General features: G+C 47.7%; 1 protein-coding gene across 1 annotated transcript in view; it reads left to right on the top strand.

Annotated features, from left to right (window-relative positions):
* Positions 1-23,420, top strand: part of TPP1 (tripeptidyl peptidase 1) — a 187,679-nt gene that overhangs the window by 129,980 nt on the left and 34,279 nt on the right. The window contains exons 6-9 of the mRNA XM_063433424.1: positions 1,021-1,178; positions 11,187-11,385; positions 16,029-16,217; positions 16,420-16,492. Coding sequence (XP_063289494.1) covers positions 1,021-1,178; positions 11,187-11,385; positions 16,029-16,217; positions 16,420-16,492 — 619 coding nt within the window. The remainder of the gene's footprint in view (positions 1-1,020; positions 1,179-11,186; positions 11,386-16,028; positions 16,218-16,419; positions 16,493-23,420) is intronic.

The raw sequence follows: 23,420 nt of genomic DNA, 5'->3' as shown, positions 1-23,420 counted from the left end.
TAATGGCTGAGTTCCTGTGTGGTGGAGAGATGGCTAATGGCTGGGTTCCTGTGTGGTGGAGAGATGACTAATGGCTGGGTTCCTGTGTGATGGAGAGATGGCCAATGTCTGGGTTCCTGTGTGGTGTAGAGATGGCTAATGGCTGGGTTCCTGTGTGATGGAGAGATGGCTAATGGCTGAGTTCCTGTGTGGTGGAGAGATGGCTAATGGCTGGGTTCCTGTGTGGTGGAGAGATGACTAATGGCTGGGTTCCTGTGTGATGGAGAGATGGCCAATGTCTGGGTTCCTGTGTGGTGTAGAGATGGCTAATCTTTGAGTACTTGTGTGGAGGAGAGATTGCTGGGTTCCTGCTCCTAGGTGGTGGAGTGATGGCTAATGTTCCTGTGTGATATAGCGATGGCTAATGGCTGGATAGCTGTGTGGTGGAGCGATTCCTGTGTGGTGGAGCAATGGCTAATGGCTGGGTTCCTGTGTGATGCAGTGATGGTTAATGGCTGGGTTCCTGTGTGGTGGAGCGATGGGTAATGGCTGGGTTCCTGTGTAGTCAATAGACCGCTAATGGCTGGGTTCCTGTGTGGTAGAGCACAGGAATGGGTAATGGCTGGGTACCTGTTTGGTGGAACAAAGGCTAATGGCTGGGTTCCAATGTGGTTGAGCAATGGCTAATGTCTGGGTTCCTGTGTGTTGGAGACATCTGTTTTTAAATTTTTGAAGAGCTTTTACTTTTTATTTTTGTTTTTAAACTTGTTTGAAGTGTTACAATGGATTTTTATCTGACTTTTATTTTAAATTATTGTTATTGAGTTGGGGTGAATCGTTTGATGGAGTATGGGTAGTTTGCTTGTGTGATTGGGGACAGGTGTTATTGTGTGATTGGGCATGTGTAGTGAAGAATGAGTGTCTGTGTTATGGGAGAATGGGTGGTGTCACTGTGTAGTAGGAGTGAGACATGTGGGTTGGTGTATGTGTGTGCTTTAATTAGATTGCACTGAAATATTTCCCATGACCTTCTCTCCATAGTTGGTGGGGTACACCGCTTTCCAAAACAAAGAAAGCTCCTGAATCGTGAAAAAGCAGAATTCCACCTTGGAGTTACCCCATCTGTTCTAAGAGAAAGATACAACCTATCAAAAAGTGACATTGGAAGTCACCCCAATAACAGTCAGGCGTGTGCCCAGGTAGGTGCTGTCTCCATAGTTACACTTTACATGAATGGGGCAGGCTTTTCTGCTATAGTTCTATTTTCTCCTTTTCAAAAAGACCTTACCAACAGAACACTGATACGTGTTTTCAATGTAAATTAATATAGGTAAAGCAGTAAAATAGGAAAGGGAGGAACCTAGTACAAAGGGGGAAAGAACAGAGAATAGTCCATTGAGGTGCGGATGGATCCTACACTGAATAGCACATTGTGGTCTGGATCCAGACTCCAAACTGGCCTTCACATACTTTTGTATGTTTGCAGAGTGCCACAAATAATGAACGCATCAGACCTGTAGGAGCTTGTTGAACATCCCTTTCCAAAATCATGGCCATTAGAATGGTTTTGGAAAGGCTTACCACAAGATTTTAGATTGTGTCTCTGGACATTTGTACACATTAACAAAAAGAGCATTTGTAAAGTCAGGACTTGATGTTGGATGAGAATGTCCATTTCCAACTCATCCCAGAGGTCTTCAGTAAAGTTCAGTAAGGCTCTGCACTGGTCATTCGAGTTCTTCATGGACCTCACTTTGTGCATGGGGCTCAGTCAGGCTGGAACAGGAAAGGGCCTTCCCCAAATTGTTACCACAAAGTTGGAAGCTCCAAATTTTCTAAGATCGCTCTGCATCCTGAAGTATTAAGATAACCTTTCACTGGAACGAAGGAGCTTCGCCTAAATCCTGAAAAATAGCCCCAGACCATTAACCCAACCTCCATCACCTTTACAGAAAGTCTGCATTCTGGTATGCAGCATTCCTCTGGAATGCACCACACCCAGATTCAAACATCAGACTGCAGATGTAATTAAATACATCAAAATGCTAAGTATATGTAACAAAGACACCTATACAAAGTTGAAAAAACACCTAGTGGGGGAAATAGATAAATCAACAAATTACCCATGTACAGGCCCGGACTGGCCATCGGGCATACCGGGCAAATGCCCGGTGAGCCGCGATGGCCATGGGCTGAGGCTGACAGGGGACATCAGGCGGGGGAGGGAGAGAGGATCTGAAGAGGCTCAATCTTGCAGCTACACCGGGTTCCTTTCGCGAGATCAGAGCGTTGCTGCGTTTACTATGGCAACGCTCCGATTTCGCGAGAGTGAGCTATACCCCAGTAACTGCAGGGTTGAGTTCACTCCTCACCGGACCACCAGGGATTTCCCACCAGACCACCAGGGCTGGTAACATGGTCCCCTCTCCCAGACAAAGGTAACAAGGTAGGGGGGACATCACCCCGAACATGCAAACACTACACCCCAATTATCACATTGCACTCCAAACGCCACACTGCACCCTTTACATGCACACACTACACCCCAAATACCACAGAGCACCCCTCACATGCACACACTACACCCCAAACATCACGCTACACCCCAAACACCACACTACACCTCTCAGATGCACACACTGCACCCCAAATACCACAGAGCACCCCTCACATGCACACACTACACCCCAAACACCACACTACACCTCTCACATGCACACACTACACCCCAAACATCACACTACACCACAAACACCACACTGCACCCCTCACATGCACACACTACACCCCAAACATTACTGTAGCGGACCTGCTGGGAACTCGCCCAGTTGACCTTGTTCAGCCACGTCTTGTCCCTGGAAGGGAATCAGTTATAATACAGAGAGACCCATTTCCCACCCAGTAACCGGACGGCATACAGTTCTGAGGGTACAACACCAACTTTATTGGCCACACTCGGCTTTAAACTTTCCCCATGCAACAACATTCCCTCCCCTTTGTCCCCTGTTCCCACCACTCCATGCCCACTCGCAGGGCCTTCCCCCTCCCAGGGGCTTGTGCATGTGACAGGAAATCCAGTCCCTTTGTCCCCAGTTCCCGCCACGCATCCTCAAGGTTTCCAACTTCCGATGACCAAGGCTCTTTATCCCATGAGCCTCTGTGCCTGGGAGTCCCAGCGCTGGAAAGTTTCCCACCTCTGTGACTCCCAGCCACAGAAAGCCCGCCAAACCGCCATTGTGCCCAAGAGAGTGCCCCCACCATTCTCAATGACCCCACAAAACGGTAATCGTCTATACAAACGGCAGCCGCCCAGGGAAGCACTCATTAATTACTTCCCATATGGTTTCACACTTATGTTGCAAGTTGATTGGTGTGAACACTCCAAGGGGCACTGTGGAGGTCCCCGTTCTGGAACAAAACGAGGTGGGAAGCAATCCACGAATGCTCCCCCTGGACGGCGTTCGTATAAAACGAACGGGCCGCCACCCAGGGGAGGCACGCGCCGAGGCTTCCCTTGCGGTTTGTGGTTTCTAAACAAACATTTTAAATAAGTTGTTGGGGTGGTCCCCGTTCAGGAGGGGAATGCATTCCTTTCGTGTAGGCGCTCTGGAACAGGGAGCAGGCACATTCATACAAAAAAGTACAGGGAAATATACAGAATATAACACAGCAATTCACGAACAGCTGAATAACTGGAGAATCTCCTTGGGTGACTTGGCTCTGGGTGGCTCGGAAGATGCGGCATGCCCACTCCACATGGGAGTCCTTCTCGCCCTTCTTGGTGCCCCTGAACTTCCTGCGGTACGCCTACAGGGTCACAGCATACTGGGCTAGGAGGACTTCCTTGACCGCCTCAAACTCCCGGATCTTGTCGCTAGGCCTCTGCCGCCCTCCCCATTAAGGTCCTGGTCAAGATAGTGACCCACTCTGCAGGGGCGACTTCCTGCAATAGACACTGGAGCTTGAAATCCTGCCTCCTTGAACTCTCTGAAGGTGGCAAAGGGCAACTTGGGCTTTCGGGCCGGACCTTCTGGAGACCTCTCTCTGATCCGTCGTTCTTCTGGTTCTTCTGCCTGAGGACATTTGCTTGAACCTCAGAGAGAATCCGATTCATGTTTTCCTCTAAAGGAGGTTTCATTAAAGAGGGACAGGCGCCAGGCTACTTCCCTGCGCATAGCATCTTCTTCGACCTCCGGCTGTGGCATAGCTGCCTCCTGTGTGTACAGTCGTCTTCCATGAGATCTGCAGCCTTGTTACGACTGGTAACCCTCTGGCTTCCAACAGGTTGTGTAAGGTTTGTCTCTTTAGAGTGTTGTACTCCAATAGTCTGTTCGACTCACAAACGCTGGTTCAGTGTGGCTGGGACGTGGGATCCCGCCGCTTGCCACCAGTTGTAGCGGGCCTGCTGGCAGCTCACCTGGTTGCCCTTGTTCAGCCATGTCTTGTCCCTGGAATGGAATCAATTATAGTACGGAGAGACCCATTTCCGACACAGTCCTGGGGAAATGGCCACACTCGGCTTTATACTTTCCCCATGCTACCACACACTTAATGACAATGTCCCCTCCCAGGGTTCTCCCCCTCCTGGGGATCCCATAACAGAACCAGAACCCAATTCCTTTTGTCCCCTGTTCCCGCCACTCCATGCTCCCTCCCAGGGTCCTCCCCCTCCCAGGGGCCTTTGCATTTGACAGGAACTTCAGTCTCTTTGTCCCTAGTTCCCGTCACCCACCCTCAGGATTTCCCACCTCCGGGTCCCAGGGGCTCTTTATCCCATGAGCCTCTGTACCGGGGAGTCCCAGCCACAGAAAGCCCGCCAAACCGCCACCAATCTCAGGATGGTAACCACCTCTGCTCGTGGGGTCCCTGGGTGAAACCAGGCAAAGGAAGTGTCTCCTTTCGGTGTCCGCCCAGGGAAGCACTCATTAATTACTTACCTTGCAGTTTCACATTTATGTTGCATGTTGCCAATGTTCTAAGTGATTGATGTGAACACTCCAAGTGGCACTGGGGAGGGAACAGAACGAGGTGGGAAGCAATCCACGAATGCTCCCCCTGGACAGCGTTTGTATAACGAACAGACAGCCACCCAGGGGATGAATGCGCAGAGGCTTCCCTTGTGGTTTTGACACCTCATTACGAGGTGCAAACATTTTAAATCAACATTTTAAATGAGTTGTCGGGGTGGTCTCCATTCGGGAGGAGAATGCATTCCCTTCGTGTATGCCCTCCCGAATGGGGAGCAGACACATTAATATGAAAAGTACAGAGAAATACTCAGAATATAACACAGCAATTCACGAACAAGCAGCGGTCCCGCCACAATCACACTACACTTCAAACACCACACTGCACCCCTCACATGCACACACTACACTCCAAACACCACAGAGAACCCCTCACATGCACACACTACACCCCAAACACCACACTGCATCCCTCACATGCACACACTACACCCCAAACATCAAACTGCAACCTACACACACACACACACTACGCCCCAAACATCACACTACACCCCTCACACACACACTACACCGCACCCCAAACCACAGAGCACCCCAAACACACACACAAATAGTGCACCTTAAACACCATAGACACACACACACACACACAGCACCCCTCACACACACAATGCACCACACACACTGCACCCTTCAAACACACACTGCATGCCTCACACACCCGGCACCCTTCACACACCGTGCAACCTTCACACATACAGTGCACCCCCCACACATGCACCCTAAACACACACAGACTGCATCCTTCACACACACACACACACACAGTGCACACCCTGCACCCTTCACACACGCAGTGCACCCCTTGCACACATTACTCTTGCACACACCCCTGCACCCTTCACACACCGTGCAACCTTCACACATACAGTGCACCCCCCACACATACACCTCACACACACACACACACTGCACCCTAAACACACACAGACTGCATCCTTCACACGCACACAGTGCACCCCTTGCACACATTACATTCTAGACACACACTACATCCTGTGGCAGAAATGCCTCTGCCACGTGTTCTTGGAGGGGCCTGCGTGATTTATGTACTTTTGTACTCCAGAAAGATTAAAAATTGTGACTTCCGTGGAAATCCCAAACCTCTGAACTGATCTGAGTGATTTTTGGATATGTTGGCCCCCCAGATCGGGGCTATCAGGGGATGTAACTGTGGGGTTTCCATGTGTTTTTGGGGTGCTTTTGGGGTATTGTAAAGTATATGTTTTTTGTGCCTGGAGATAATTGAGTTTAGTACAGTTCCTCTCTCAGGCACAGGGGAGGGATTATCCTGTTTTGTGTGGGAGCGTCCTGGAACTGGACAGTGTGTACTTTGTCACAGTCCCTGTGACGGTCACCCCTGAGTAGTATTTACCGCCTTTTCCCTGGAAGGGCGCTGTTGTGTCCTAATACGACATCCTACCAGTCAAAGTGGTATTGGTAAAAGTCCCAGCAGGCAGAAATAATATCCTAGAACCAAATAAGTCACAGGGGCCATAGTTCCAAGGTAAAAGACTGGCAATTAGTCCTCTCCATAACCCAGGGGCAAAGTGGCCTTCATTACACAAAAAAGGAGAAACACTAAACCACTGCAGAAAAGGGGAAACACCATAACCACTGGGAAAACAGAGGGCTCCTGTTACAGTCCCCTCTCAGGTCCAGTGGGGAATGCCCCTGGAATATGTTATGGAAACCCCTTGCATGGGGCCCCTTGCATGGGGCCAACTGGGGCCAGTTGTGGCTGCCATTAAAGAGTTCTACTTCACCCTCAACACAGCCTCATCTTGTGCTTATAGGGAACATCTATACCAGCTATATCACTAGGTCTTGTACAAGCTATCCTGCTACACTCTCTGAAGGAGTATAGGTCTGCCCACTGGAAGCTAGACCCTTGACTTGGGTCCAGGGCGGGTGGAGGACATTGAGACTCCAGCCAAGCTGCGGCGGCTAAGGGTCTACAGTGCTGATGGTGTCTGGTGGAGTGCTTGGAAGTACTCAGAGTTACTAGGAAGCAGTGATTGGCGGAGGCACCCAGTCAGGGTGCCAGGCGGTCATCACACATCCCTACACACTACATCCCTAATACACACACCCTAGATCCCGTACATAACTATGGATCCTCTACACACATACACACTGGAATCCCCTAATTCTTCTACGCACACTCTGGGTTCTCCACACACACTAGATCCCCTACGCACACAATAGATCCCCTATAGGCACACAGTGCACCACCTATACATACTACATTAATGACATTTACACTCTGGATCCCCTATGAACACACTACATCCCCTGTAAGCCAACACACACTACTTTCCCTAAACACACACTACATCATCTATACACACATACACTACAGCCCCTATGCACACACTCGCTACAGCCCCTATACTCACACTCTCTACAGCCCCTAGCCATACATATTACACCACAAACACAAAACAAATGAAACTGACATTTACACAAAACACCACACCACAATGAACTAACTCTACACACACTCAATCCCACAAGCATGATTTAAACACATGTACACTTTGCTTATCCCACTTATGGAGACACTGGAGACATGTCACAAGCGAACACAGCGCAAGCATGTTAATAAATTTACTTGCGCTGCATAGAACAAATACAGGGCCACCAGTTAATTTCCTCGTGGTGACAGCATTTGTCATTTGTACTAAAATGGAATTGAACTTAGAAACTCTGCACGTTTATTATTCTGCTAACTCCTACATGTCCTGATGTCGATACGAAGACTTCTATTGTTATACTGATATGCCTACAATCAATGTGGGTTTGTGAGTGCATTTTTATTTCTCTTCACTTCACTCCAAGTGCATACAATATTGCCCTATGTCCTTTTGTTATATTCTTCTGTATTGTAGATAACCTTTTTTGGTATTTGCGTATAATTAAATACATTAATATTTTCAATGGGGGTATATACTAGACATTGATTTCTATTTTGTATTTGGGCTGTGGAGTTTTTAATTTTTTGGCAATATCCTACAGAATCTCTCCCTCACGTGTCATATCTTTTCCTATCTGCCTGTTTTCCTCTCTCATAGTAATGTTTCCTCTTTCCCTTCCTGGAGCGGTAATGTTTCCTCTCTCTCCCTTCCTGAAGCTGTAACGTTTCCTCTTTCCCTTCCTGGAGCGGTAACGTTTCCTCTCTCTCCCTTTCTGGAGTGGTAACGTTTCCTCTCTCTCCCTTTCTGGAGTGGTAACGTTTCCTCTCTCTCCCTTCCTGGAGGGAGCAGTAATGTTTCCTCTTTCCCTTCCTGAAGTTGTAACTTTTCCTCTTTTCCTTCCTGGAGCGGTAACGTTTCCTCTCTCTCCCTTCCTGGAGCGGTAACGTTTCCTCTCTCTCCCTTCCTGGAGCGGTAACGTTTCCTCTCTCTCCCTTCCTGGAGTGGTAACGTTTCCTCTCTCTCCCTTACTAGAGGGAGTAGTAATGTTTCCTCTATCTCCCTTCCTGGAGTGGTAACGTTTCCTCTTTCCCTTCCTGGAGCGGTAACGTTTCCTCTCTTTCCCTTCCTGGAGCAGTAACGTTTCCTCTCTCTCCCTTACTGGAGGGAGCAGTAATGTTTCCTCTCTCTCCCTTACTGGAGCGGTAACGTTTCCTCTCTCTCCCTTCCTGGAGCAGTAACGTTTCCTCTCTCTCCCTTACTGGAGGGAGCAGTAATGTTTCCTCTCTCTCCCTTACTGGAGCGGTAAAGTTTCCTCTCTCTCCCTTCCTGGAGCAGTAACGTTTCCTCTCTCTCCCTTCCTGGAGCGGTAACGTTTCCTCTCTCTCCCTTCCTGGAGCTGTAACGTTTCCTCTCTCTCCCTTCCTGGAGCAGTAACGTTTCCTCTCTCTCCCTTCCTGGAGCGGTAACGTTTCCTCTCTCTGCCTTACTGGAGCGGTAACGTTTCCTCTCTCTCCCTTACTGGAGCGGTAACGTTTCCTCTCTCTCCCTTCCTGGAGCAGTAACGTTTCCTCTCTCTCCCTTACTGGAGGGAGCAGTAATGTTTCCTCTCTCTCCCTTACTGGAGCGGTAAAGTTTCCTCTCTCTCCCTTCCTGGAGCAGTAACGTTTCCTCTCTCTCCCTTCCTGGAGCGGTAACGTTTCCTCTCTCTCCCTTCCTGGAGCTGTAACGTTTCCTCTCTCTCCCTTCCTGGAGCAGTAACGTTTCCTCTCTCTCCCTTCCTGGAGCGGTAACGTTTCCTCTCTCTCCCTTACTGGAGCGGTAACGTTTCCTCTCTCTCCCTTCCTGGAGCAGTAACGTTTCCTCTCTCTCCCTTCCTGGAGCAGTAACGTTTCCTCTCTCTCCCTTCCTGGAGCAGTAACGTTTCCTCTCTCTCCCTTCCTGGAGCGGTAACATTTCCTCTCTCTCCCTTCCTGGAGCGGTAACGTTTCCTCTCTCTCCCTTACTGGAGCGGTAACGTTTCCTCTCTCTCCCTTCCTGGAGCGGTAACGTTTCCTCTCTCTCCCTTCCTGGAGCAGTAACGTTTCCTCTCTCTCCCTTCCTGGAGCAGTAATGTTTCCTCTCTCTCCCTTACTGGAGGGAGCAGTAATGTTTCCTCTCTCTCCCTTCCTGGAGCGGTAACGTTTCCTCTCTCTCCCTTCCTGGAGCAGTAACGTTTCCTCTCTCTCCCTTCCTGGAGCGGTAACGTTTCCTCTCTCTCCCTTCCTGGAGCGGTAACGTTTCCTCTCTCTCCCTTCCTGGAGCGGTAACGTTTCCTCTCTCTCCCTTACTGGAGGGAGCAGTAATGTTTCCTCTCTCTCCCTTCCTGGAGCGGTAACGTTTCCTCTCTCTCCCTTACTGGAGGGAGCAGTAATGTTTCCTCTATCTCCCTTCCTGGAGTGGTAACGTTTCCTCTCTCTCCCTTCCTGGAGCGGTAACGTTTCCTCTCTCTCCCTTCCTGGAGCGGTAACGTTTCCTCTCTCCCTTCCTGGAGTGGTAACGTTTCCTCTCTCTCCCTTCCTGGAGTGGTAACGTTTCCTCTCTCTCCCTTCCTGGAGCGGTAACGTTTCCTCTCTCTCCCTTCCTGGAGCGGTAACGTTTCCTCTCTCTCCCTTCCTGGAGTGGTAACGTTTCCTCTCTCTCCCTTCCTGGAGCGGTAACGTTTCCTCTCTCTCCCTTCCTGGAGCGGTAACGTTTCCTCTCTCTCCCTTCCTGGAGCGGTAACGTTTCCTCTCTCTCCCTTACTGGAGGGAGCAGTAATGTTTCCTCTATCTCCCTTACTGGAGCGGTAACGTTTCCTCTCTCTCCCTTCCTGGAGCGGTAACGTTTCCTCTCTCTCCCTTCCTGGAGTGGTAACGTTTCCTCTCTCTCCCTTCCTGGAGCGGTAACGTTTCCTCTCTCTCCCTTCCTGGAGCGGTAACGTTTCCTCTCTCTCCCTTCCTGGAGCGGTAACGATTCCTCTCTCTCCCTTACTGGAGGGAGCAGTAATGTTTCCTCTATCTCCCTTACTGGAGCGGTAACGTTTCCTCTCTCTCCCTTCCTGGAGCAGTAACGTTTCCTCTCTCTCCCTTACTGGAGGGAGCAGTAATGTTTCCTCTATCTCCCTTACTGGAGCGGTAACGTTTCCTCTCTCTCCCTTCCTGGAGCGGTAACGTTTCCTCTCTCTCCCTTCCTGGAGTGGTAACGTTTCCTCTCTCTCCCTTCCTGGAGCGGTAACGTTTCCTCTCTCTCCCTTCCTGGAGTGGTAACGTTTCCTCTCTCTCCCTTCCTGGAGCGGTAACGTTTCCTCTCTCTCCCTTACTGAAGGGAGCAGTAATGTTTCCTCTATCTCCCTTACTGGAGCGGTAACGTTTCCTCTCTCTCCCTTCCTGGAGCGGTAACGTTTCCTCTCTCTCCCTTACTGGAGGGAGCAGTAATGTTTCCTCTCTCTCCCTTACTGGAGCGGTAACGTTTCCTCTCTCTCCCTTCCTGGAGCGGTAACGTTTCCTCTCTCTCCCTTACTGGAGGGAGCAGTAATGTTTCCTCTCTCTCCCTTACTGGAGTGGTAACGTTTCCTCTCTCTCCCTTACTGGAGGGAGCAGTAATGTTTCCTCTCTCTCCCTTCTTGGAGTTTTAACATGTCCTAATTTCTCCCTTCCTGAAACTGTAGCGTTTCCACTCTCTCCATTCCTGTAGCTGTAACGTTTCTTCTCATTTACTATTTTAGTATTTTCTGTCTTTCTAGTTCCTGGAGCAGTATTTCCACCCTTCAGATCTCTCTGAATTCATGCACTTATTTGGGGGGAGTTTCGAGCATCGTTCAGTTGTTGATCATGTTATTGGTCAGCAAGGAGGAGGACGTGCTGGTCTGGAGGCCAGTCTAGATGTAGAGTACATTATGAGCACGGGAGCTAATATCTCCACTTCAGTATTCAGCAATCCAGGTAAATATATGGAATATCAATATTGACATAGTGGAGAATGTAAGGGGTAAATGGCTCAAGAATTGTCACAACTTGGAGTTGTTCTACTTGGAGTTGTCCTCTTACCACCACTCCAAGTTACCCTGGATGTCCACCTCTTTCTACCACTCTGTGTTAGAGTGGGTGTTCAACTCCCTCATACTGCCACCACTCTGAGATACTCTGGGTGTCCACCTCCCTTCTCCTGCTATCACCACTCTGAGTTACCCTGGGTGCCCACCTTCCTCATCCTGCTACCACCACTCTGGGTTAAGAAAAACAATAAAAAAGGCTGCGCCACAATCAGTAATAAAAAGTCCAGTTAAAAGGCAAAAGTCCAAATATATTATCCTTACAAATGGTCTTTAGTGATGAGTTCTTCTACTATTGCAGTGGATCCACTTTATATGAAAGATAAAAAGAGAGAAGGACAACCAATGGTGCAGTATGTAAAATTCAAGTATAGACGTAAAGGAGTAATAATATAAAACTCACATTTGCCAGAGCTAATAACCAGCTCTGGGGTGAAGCGCATACAGCGGTTTAATCCCCGCTTGTGGGATATAAATGGATTCCTCTCCGTCACTGTTGTCCAATTCTCGGATAAAAAGAGACAACCAATAGTGCTCACTGTATGGTAATATTGATAAAAGAATAAAAGAATGTACTTACAAGACAAGAGCAGACCAACTGCTCTGTGATGACAGCGTGGGTGGATTTATCCCCACCTAAGGATTTCTTTAGGTACAGGAAACTTCCAAAGATGTATTTCAGAGGTTTTACATAAAACCAATAAAAGGTGAATAAGATAATACTAAAAAGCCAGGGTAAAATAGATTATGTGTCTATAAAAAAGGTAATTGGCACAATAAAATGACCAAAAATACTGGCTTTTTAGTATTATCTTATTCACCTTTTATTGGTTTTATGTAAAACCTCTGAAATACATCTTTGGAAGTTTGCTGTACCTAAAGAAATCCTTAGGTGGGGATAAATCCACCCACGCTGTCATCACAGAGCAGTTGGTCTGCTCTTGTCTTGTAAGTACATTCTTTTATTCTTTTATCAATATTACCATACAGTGAGCACTATTGGTTGTCTCTTTTTATCCGAGAATTGGACAACAGTGACGGAGAGGAATCCATGTATATCCCACAAGCGGGGATTAAACCGCTGTATGCGCTTCACCCCAGAGCTGGTTATTAGCTCTGGCAAATGTGAGTTTTATATTATTACTCCTTTACGTCTATACTTGAATTTTACATACTGCACCATTGGTTGTCCTTCTCTCTTTTTATCTTTCATATAAAGTGGATCCACTGCAATAGTAGAAGACCTCATCACTAAAGACCATTTGTAAGGATAATATATTTGGACTTTTGCCTTTTAACTGGACTTTTTATTACTGATTGTGGCGCAGCCTTTTTTTATTGTTTTTCTTGTCTTATTTTAAAGGGTTTGAGGGATTCCTTTTAAGGTTGCTGCCTATAAGTTAAGTAAGCGCTGTCTCATTCTTCCATTTTTTTCACCACTCTGGGTTACCCTGAGTATCCACCACCCTTCTACTATTACCACTCTAAGTTACCCTGAATATCCTCCTCCTGCTACCACTCTGAGTTACCCTGTCCACCTCCCTCCTCCTCCTCCTACCGTCACTATGTGTTACCCTGGGTGTCCACCTCCCTCCTCCTTCCACCATTTTATGTTACCCTGGTGTCCACCTCCCTTTTCTACCACCACTCTGAGTTACCCAGGGTGTCCACCTACCTACTCCTGCTACCACCACTCTGAGTTACTTTGGGTGTCTACTTCCGTCTCCTACCACCACTCGGAGTTACCCTGGGTGTTCACTTCCCTCCTCCTATCACCAGTCCATGTTACCCTGAATATTCACCTCTCTTCTCCTATTACCACTCTGAGTGTCCTCCTCCTGCTACCACTCTGAGTTAAGTTAAAAATCAAGTGCTTTGTCGTTCGCATACCCAAACATCAGCCGAGACTTGAGGAAGGGTACAACTGGAATCCTTTATTATGGCAAGACCCAGCATGGGGTCTCCAGCAAAAGTATAGGAAAACACGCGCAGGCATTTCTGTGTCTGGGAGATAATGTCCTCTCTTTGCTTAGACTAATTATTTCCCAGGCAATAGAGGTACAAAATATAAAGCATACAATACCCCAAAACATATATAATATTACTAGGGACCCCCACAAGTCCTATGAGTGTCCACCTCCTTATTCCTACCACCACTCTGAGTTACTTTGGGTGTCTACCTCCATCTCCTTCCACCAGTCTGAGTTACTCTGGCTGTTCACCTCTGTTACGGTTGCCTCCAGGCTGGCTGGAAGTTGGACTGTAGAAAGGATGCTCCTAGCGCTCACCAAAGGACCATCAGCACCGTAGACACCATACAGCGTAGACACCAAAAGTACTGCAGACTCCACGAACCACCGCTGCTGGGCTGGTATCTCGCCGTCTGCTCTGCGCCCTGGACCTACGACCAGGCTCCAGGTTCCAGTAGGTGAACCTCTTCCTTCTGTAGAGCGAAGCAGGATCAGGAACAAGAGCTCTTACAAGAGCTCAGTAGCCAAGGGAGTATGAAGAGCATAGCAATCCCTGTAGTGATTATAGCTGTCCCCTACAAACATGAGTCGAGGCTGCAAGTTAGAGGGTCAAGTCATTCTGTTTTATGGACACCCAAAGGGCTTTCTTTTATGCAGTGTTACGATTACCTCCGGTCTAGCCAGAGGTTGGATCGCTTAGATGTCCTGGGTTTCCGAAATTAGAGAGTCGAACAATATTCCATTCGGTAGAGAGCCTGTAAATGTAGAATATCCCAATAGCTATAGTGAAGCTAATATTCCCGGATCCCTACAACACGAGTCGAGGCTGCGAGTTGAGGGTAACACGAACTGGGGCCACCCAGCGTTCGGCAATTTACCTACAGCAGACTCCCAGCCTGGGAGGTAAATTGCCTGCACACTTCCACTTCTGGGTGGTCCGCCTGTGTGGTACTTGGTTCAGTAAGCCCCATTTACTGAACCAAGTGGGAGAAAGGCAGGAACAAGTTATTTTACAGGTCTGGGGACATAGTCTTAAAGGGGTATTGTTCACCAAAGTCACAATATGTCCCCAGACGGTTCTTAAAGGGCCATACACACCCAGTAAAAGTCTATACGTTTTCAGGAGCACAATCTTCCAGGGGCCATAGTCATGAAGAAGGCTGGCAAATAGGCTTCTCCACAACCCAGGGAAGCAGGGAAATTTGTCATTTAAAGGGCCAGTTACAAATGGTAGTTTGTAACATGCAGGTTTCCCTTACATAGGACCACCCACAGGGTTTTACAGAACAACCAATAACACACGTACATTACAAAAAACACTCCCAGCAATTACACACAAAATCATCCCCCTCTGCCTGTGATATAATTATGGTACACAATGGTTAAGATAATTATCACAGGCAGGAAAAATATTGTTTTTATACATACACTGTAACTTTAAAAATATACGACCAATCTTAAAAATCATAATAATTACATATTCAGAATCAGCATACTTTAAATATAAACATAACCAAAAATCACACAAATCCCTCCAGTGGATAAAAAGTTAGACGGAAGTCCTTTATGACCGACCGCAAGCACATTTTCCTGCCCAAACAGTTCCATAGATTTGGGCTGTGCGGCCGGTCAATTTCACACAGAAAAATGACAATTCTCCCAGGGGCCATAGTCATGAGGAAGGAGGCTGGCAAATAGGCTTCTCCACAACCCAGGGAAGCAGGGCAATTTGTAATTTAACCCCTTAAGGACACATGGCATGTGTGAAATGATTCCCTTTTATTCCAGAAGTATGTTCCTTAAGGGGTTAAAGGGCCAGTTACAAATGGCAAAAACCAAAGAAAAGAAAATGTTACTTGCGCTTTCTCCTTAATCCCTATGTATATTTAGACAAATGGAGGTCATTTAGTTGCTCCAATGGCCATTGGAGGGAATGCCCGCCTGCCAACGTCAAGGCAGACCCCCCTAAGCGGGTCCTAACACTGACCCTTCAGCCTGCTTCCTTGAGCTTCTGGCAAAGATATCTCTAATGAGAAAGGGGTATTTTTTATATACACCCCTATATACTTATTAACCCTTAATAGGGAACACATGGGATGGGCAGCAGCATTGTAACAAATGGCAGCTTGTAACAAACTCCCTCCTGCTACCATCACTCTAAGTTGCCCTAGTTGTCCACCTCCCTTTTCTTAGCACTACTGTAAGTAACCCTGGGTTTCCACCTCCCTTTTCTTGCTACCACTCCGAGTTACCCTGGGTGTCCACCTTCCTCCTCCTTCAAAAATTCTGACTTACGCTGGGTGTCCACCTCCCTCCTTCTACCACCACTCTGAGTTACCCTGGGTGTCCACCTCCTTCCTCCTCTGGTGGGGGCTTGTCTTCCTTTGTTACAGGAATATGGGAACAGAATGACATTGAGCGATTCAGCAGAGCCCTGAAAACCCCCTGTGTTAGCTGAGTTGTTATTGTGTAATGAAATTTGCCTGTGTCTACTGAATACTAGGAAAGACAGCTGATTTCCAGTTAAATTGCAACTCTATATCTTTAATCATTGTCCTTTCAGGCCGCCATGAGTCCCAGGAGCCATTTTTAGACTGGATGTTGCTGCTCAGTAACACTTCCAAGATCCCATGGGTCCACACCATCAGTTATGGAGACGACGAGGACAGTCTGTCCACAGCCTACATGCAGAGGATCAATGTGGAATTCATGAAAGCTGCAAGTCGAGGCCTCACAATTCTCTTTGCTTCAGGTACTGCAGGAGGTTGTAGGAAATAGCAATAGAAAATAGAGGGAAAAACCAGGGATTAATCATCAGACCATGAGGTGTGAATTAGACTTTGGGCTAGTCTGGTAACTATCAGGGTCAACACACCCTTAAGAAGCCCAAGAGCTTGCGATCTAAGGTGTGGTTTTTAGATGCGAGTTAATGGATAACTTTTGTTTTTTTGCAGGTGATGATGGTGCTGGTTGCAGAGAAATCGCAAAAGACAAAGATACATTTCGTCCAAGCTTTCCAGCCTCCAGGTGAGACAAAGTATTTGTTTGAAAATATTCGTTAAGATGCAGCAATGTTATGAAAACAGAAAAGTGAAGGAGGCAGCCGTGCTCAATCAGCTTACAGCAACTGATCTATTAAGTGTCACGTCATGGAGAAGTGGTCAGGCCTGCCGTAAATTAGTAAAAAGGGGGAAAGACAGGTGTAACGGACCGTTTCAGCAGACAAGGGGTTAAAATCGTTTAGGCGATAATCCCCTTTTCAAAGACAGGCACAGCTACTGTAAAATCACCAAAACTCACGAATTGGATATAAGTGAATGCAGCAAACTCCCGAACTGCATACAAGGGAATAAGGTAGCACTCCAAACTCCCGAACTGGAACCTCACGAATAGCTGCTAGCAGACGAACAGGAAAAGCTCCCAAGTGGCTTACACTCCTGGCAATCAGTCTCTATCAGCATACAATCCTTCCCTCCCAAGAACTAGACGAAACATAGGCTGGGAGTCAACTGAGTTCTTTATTCACAGGTCACAGTATTTATGGGATTCCCCATGCAAGGGGTTTCCCTACAGACATTCCAGGGGTTGTACAGTAGGGGACTACATGGGGGACTGAATAACCTGGGCATTTCTCCCATCAGGCACCGCTGCACGAGAGGGATACTCCCACTAGAATATACAGTTAAGTGGATTATCTCCTCGTGCAGCAGAACCAATATTCTACATAAAAATACATGTCTTTTAAAATATTAGGTTGATTGAAACGTATAGACGTTCGGTAGATAGCTGGGATCTGAGCGCACATTTCGTGAAAGTACCACTCTGATCCCAGTTAAAATAACCAAACGCCTCACGAAACACACATTATTTCTAAGTTACATTTAAACTACCGACTGACCTTAGAGAAACACATTACCGAAGGACGGGGGCTCCCGAACGGCTTGGAAGTCCAGCGGTATTCGTGCCGCCAAGTAGCCGATTTTAGTTCCAGGCGCTCGACGACCAAATATCGTTGGGCTAACAAAGGATCCAAGATGGCCGACTGCCGCGTGGTCGGTAGTCGAACGACGGCCACCCTGAATCCTCTTAATTACCGATTGCAACAATGTTGCAATCCTTAATGGGAGCCACACTACCTCCTGTGTGTGGTCTCCATTCGGTAGTTTGTTCGTTTCACGAACAGTGTTGAAATTCACTGTTCGTGAAACAATTGCATGAATGCTGGCGGTTTTCATGCCGTCAGCATACGAACGCTATAGATCACCAGAACCATGTTATACATAACACACATACGCTTGGTTCTTTAAAGTGGTATACACATATGCAATAACATGATACATACAGGAATAACAATATACAGTGGCTGTGTTTGCCACAACAGGGGATTTGGTTGGAGTACTCGAGCTTGGGGTGGAGGTGAAAATAATCATTTGACACAGCTGGTAAAAAGGATAAAGATACAGAGGCGCAGAGTCTGACAAAGCATATACAATGGGGCTCTATCATTTCCCCATGCTTGCAGGGTTGTATTTGTGTGTAGTGTTGTTTTTTGAATGTAGGGATATGCTTATATATTATTGGTATTTAACACCAAAATGTTTTTGTATGTAGTGTTAAGGTTTCAGTGCAGGAGTGTGTTTGTATGTAGTGTTGGTGTATCAATGCTGAGATATATGTACATACTCTGCACACACACACTGTGATACACACAGATACACACTGACACACTGAAACAAATGCAGATACACTGCTATACACAACCTGACACACATGCAGATGCTCAAACACATAGGTGTACACACTGACTACATACAGATACTACAGATACACACAGTGATAACATACAGATACACACATAAAGATGCACACACACATACAGATACATATACTGTCAGACATATGAACACAGACACATACACTGAGAGACATACTGATACATACACTGACAGACATACTGACACATACACATACACAGACATACTGGCAAACACACATACACTGACAGACATACAGTCTGTCAGTGTATGTGTATCTGACACATGCAGATACACATACTCACACTGACTACATACAGATACATACACTGACAACACACAGATACACTGACACATATACTGTCAGACAGACACATGCACCGGCAAGCATACTGACACACACAAATACATATACTGGCAGACATACTGACACACACAAATACATACACCGACAGACATACTGACACACAAGGATACATACGCTGACAGACATACTGACACACAAAGATACATACACTGACTGACATACTGATACACAGCCACCTACACTGATAGACATACTGACCCTCACACACATTCACATATACTGACATAAATACTAATACACACAGACATACTGACACACACAGACAGACAGGTTTAAACCCACCCTCCTCACTGCCTCTTCCTCTTCCCTCCTGCACAGCTCCTTCTGCCCTTCTCTCCCCCCCCCTCCCCCACGACTTCTCTCTTTATGAAAGGAAGTGACTAGCAGCTGTCACTTTCTCCCAGACGGCTGCCGAAAAGCAAGGGGCCAGTTGCGCTGTTTTTAGCGCGTGACAGGGCCCCTGCTAAAAACAAGTGTGTGGCCTTGCAGCAATGGGTGGGGGGGGGAGGGTATTCTTGAGGGCAGCGGGGCCCATAGGGCATCAGCTTTGAGCCCCCTGAAGTCACTGGGCCCTGGGCAGCTGCCCCGTTTGTCCCGTGCTTAAGACGGCCCTGCCTGCACGATACAGACACTAAGCACAAATACAACTCTGCACCTGTACTCCATTATGCACGAATAGAATGCTGCGCACACACTGACACTCTTCACAAATACAACCCCACTGGCAGATCCGGGGGGGGGAGGTGCAACGGGGCAATTGCCTCCCCTGAGCGTCTCCCCGGCCGGCTAATGTGCCTTCACAGACCGGAGGAGAGATCAGAGATCTCATTCCCCAGTCCGCAGGCACATTGCTGGCAGTTTGCAGGGGAGGGAGGGAGAGAGGACCCGGGAGCTCAGCCTGCAGCTCCTCCTTCTCTCGCGAGCACGGAACGTTGCCGCGATTACCATGGCAACGCTCCAAATCTTGCGAGAGTGAACTCTAGCCCTGGAGCTGCAGGCTACTCTGACCACTGGGACCACCAGAGATTGAGAAATGCCCCCCCTCCTCCATCATTAAAGGTAAGAAGGTAATAATGTTATTAAATACATTTAAGCCCCACTACCCCCACCACACATTCACACACTGCACTACACACACACTGCCCACACACACACACACACTGCCCCCACATACACTGCCCCCCATAAACACACTGCCCCACACACACACATACACTGCCCCATATACACTCACTGCCCCCACACACACACACTGCCCCCTCATACACTCACTGCCCCCACACACACATACACTGCCCCCCATAAACACACTGCCCCTCATACACTCACTGCCCCCACACACATATACACTGCCACACACACACATACACTGCCCCCACACCCACTGCCCCACACACACATACACTACCCCCCCACACACATTGCCCCCCAAATACACTACCCCCCCACACACATTGCCCTCACATACACTGCCCCCCACACACACACATTGCCCCCATTTACTCACTGCCCCCAAACACACATACACTGCCCCACACACTGCCCCCCCATATACACCACACTGCCCCCACACACACATACACTGCCCTCACATACACTGCCCCCCCACACATACACACTGCCCCCCATACATACCACACTGCCCCACACACACATACACTGCCCACCCATACACATACTGCCCCACAGACACACACACATTGCCCCACATACACAGCCCCCACACACACATTGCCCCACACACCCTACACATTCACACACTAACCCCCCCCCACACACACACACACACTGCACCACTCACACACACCACTGCTCCTATACCCTACTACAGCCCCATATCCCAGCAGACCCCAGGTAAGTTGTCAAACTGTTCTTAAACGGTTTGACTACTCTTGGAGGGGGTCCCGGCACTCCTGGCACCATAAACCATTACACAGAGCTGTAGTGGTTATTGTGCATGGATTATTTCTTTAAATAATTGTCAGGGTACCTGTGGTCTCTACCTCCGAAAGAGGTAGAGACTTAGCTGTTCCTCCATCCAGACGGTCTGATGGCTCCCTTCCCCGCGGTCTATCCGGTCATGCTAGGCCGGCCGCGAGGGAGTGACTGCCTTTTACAGCATCTAGGCAGGAAGTAGTCATCAGGACACTCCCCCGGAACAACCTGTCAGTCAATGGCTGCAGGACCAATCAGGACGTCTTGGGGGCGTGGTTACTGCTCTGAACAGGGTATTTAACAGAGCTTCTTTCATTAGCTCATTGCCCTGTCGTGGTTCTAGCTTGTTCTAGTCACTCAGTGCTTGTGTATTCTATTATCCCTTTTGGTTTTGACCCGGCTTGTTTACCTTACTCTGCTTATCTCTGTTACCCTTGATTCGGCTTGTCTCTCGCTTACCTGTCTTCTGTTACCCTCGACCTCGGCTTGTCTTTGACCATTCTATACTGTACTACTTACGTTAGTCCGGCCATTCTAAGGTCCGGTATACGTATCTGGCTACTGTTTGTACTCTGCGTGTTGGATCCCTGTCCCGATCCTGACATTACGACAGGGCCAATGGATCCTGCAAGTACAAACAGTCAGCTGGCTGCTCCTGATCCTAGGTTTGAGGCCATGGATCACAGAATGGATCAGATGGCGCTTGCGCTACAGGCTCTATTAGCTTGTGCCAATAAACCACCAGAGGAGATACGTAATACCCCTGTTTCTCCTGTCGGTTCAGGTCTAGAGGTAGCCACAGTGGGTGCTTCTTCTCACATTACCCCCCCAGTACGCTATGGTGGGGCTCCTGAGAAGTGTCGTGGTTTTTTAAACCAAATTAGTATCCACTTTGAATTGCAACCTCGCTCTTATCCTACAGATAGGGCAAAAGTAGGATTTATTATCACCCTACTCATTGAGAAAGCTCTGAGATGGGCCAACCCACTATGGGAGAACGATAATCCATTAGTTTATAACTATAACGCATTTGTAGCTGCTTTTAGAAGAACATTTGACCCTCCAGGTAGAAAGGTTAATGCAGCCAGATTACTGTTGCGCCTGAGACAGGAGAACCGAACACTGGTGGATTATGCACTAGAGTTCAGGTCTCTGGCGGCAGAAATCAAGTGGAATGAGCAGGCGTATATGGATGTATTTTTGAATGGCCTATCTGATGTAATCCTTGATGAGGTTGCTACCAGAGAACTCCCTGAGAATTTAGAGGATTTAATTTCGTTCATCTCTCGTATAGATGAACGTCTAAGAGAGAGACAGAACACTCGAGAGGGGAACCAGAGACCTTCTTTTAGGTTAGCTCCCGCTGTTCCAAGTCCTGACTCCACGATATCTTTGCTTACTGAACCTATGCAGATAGGGTATACCCGCCTCTCTGAGGAGGAAAGACAGCACAGGAGAAGAGAGGGTTTGTGTATGTATTGTGGAGCCAAGGGTCATTTACTCTCGAACTGTTCTAACCGCCCGGGAAACGCTCGCACCTAAGTCTCTCTAGAGGACAGGCCTTGGGTGTTTCTATTTTGTCCTCTACTCCTGATTATAAAGATCACAGGCTTCTGCTACCAGTTTCCTTAACTTGGGGGAAGGAAGTAGTAAGGGCTATGGCATTGATAGATTCCGGTGCTGCTGAGAATTTTATCGACCAAGCCTTTGCTAGTAAGAACAATTTCCCATCCCAGCAAAGGGAGACACCTTTGGCCGTTGAGGCCATAGATGGTAGACCACTACTAGACCCTGTTATCTTTCGTGAGACCATACCCATTAATTTAAATGTTGGTATCCTGCACGTGGAGAATTTATCTCTTCTGCTCATTTCGTCTCCTTCCGTTCCCATAGTTCTGGGGTACCCATGGTTGAAAAAACATAACCCTATTATCGATTGGGAGTTAGGAGACATACTCTCGTGGGGCCAGGGCTGCCAGGATCGGTGTTTGTGCAAGGTTTCTCCATTAGCTAATATTAACATACCGGAGAATCCTACTCAGTCCACAGAAAGACAAATACCAGACCTTTACCTAGACTTAAGGGCAGTGTTTGACAAGAAGAATGCCGATTCTTTGCCTCCACACAGGTCATTTGACTGTAAGATTAAGCTTCTACCCGGCACTATGCCTCCGAGGGGCCATGTATATCCTTTGTCTGTTCAGGAAAACTCGGTTCTAGAGGAGTATATTCGGGAGAATTTAGAAAAGGGATTCATCAGGAGGTCTTCTTCTCCGGCCGGGGCTGGGTTCTTTTTCATTAAGAAGAAGGATGGCACGCTGAGACCTTGTATCGATTACCGAGGCTTGAATAAAATAACTGTCAGAAATGCCTATCCTATCCCACTGATTACCGAGTTATTTGATCGTCTTAAGGGCTCCAAAATCTTCACCAAGTTAGATCTCAGAGGGGCTTACAATTTGGTGAGAATCCAGCAAGGTCACGAGTGGATGACGGCATTCAATACCCGGTATGGCCATTACGAATACACTGTTATGCCATTTGGACTATGCAATGCTCCTGCAGTATTTCAAGATTTGATTAATGAGGTACTTAGGGAGTTTCAGCATGATTGTGTTATTGTTTACCTGGACGACATACTAATACACTCTAAGGAGATTGAGACTCACCATAGACAGGTCAGAAAGGTATTACACAAGCTGCTGCAACATGGTCTATATTGCAAATTGGAGAAGTGCAGTTTTGATCAGTCTCAGGTAGACTTTCTTGGATACGTGATTTCTGGGGAGGGTTTTAAAATGGATCCTGTAAAACTTCAATCTATTTTAGACTGGCCCTTGCCCAAAGGACTCAAGGCTATCCAAAGGTTTATTGGTTTTTCCAACTACTATAGGCGCTT

Source organism: Pelobates fuscus, chromosome 1, assembly GCF_036172605.1.
Source record: "Pelobates fuscus isolate aPelFus1 chromosome 1, aPelFus1.pri, whole genome shotgun sequence".
Taxonomy (NCBI): domain Eukaryota; kingdom Metazoa; phylum Chordata; class Amphibia; order Anura; family Pelobatidae; genus Pelobates; species Pelobates fuscus.
The sequence above is the reverse complement of the archived record's forward strand: the minus strand, read 5'-3'. Positions and strand labels throughout refer to the sequence as shown.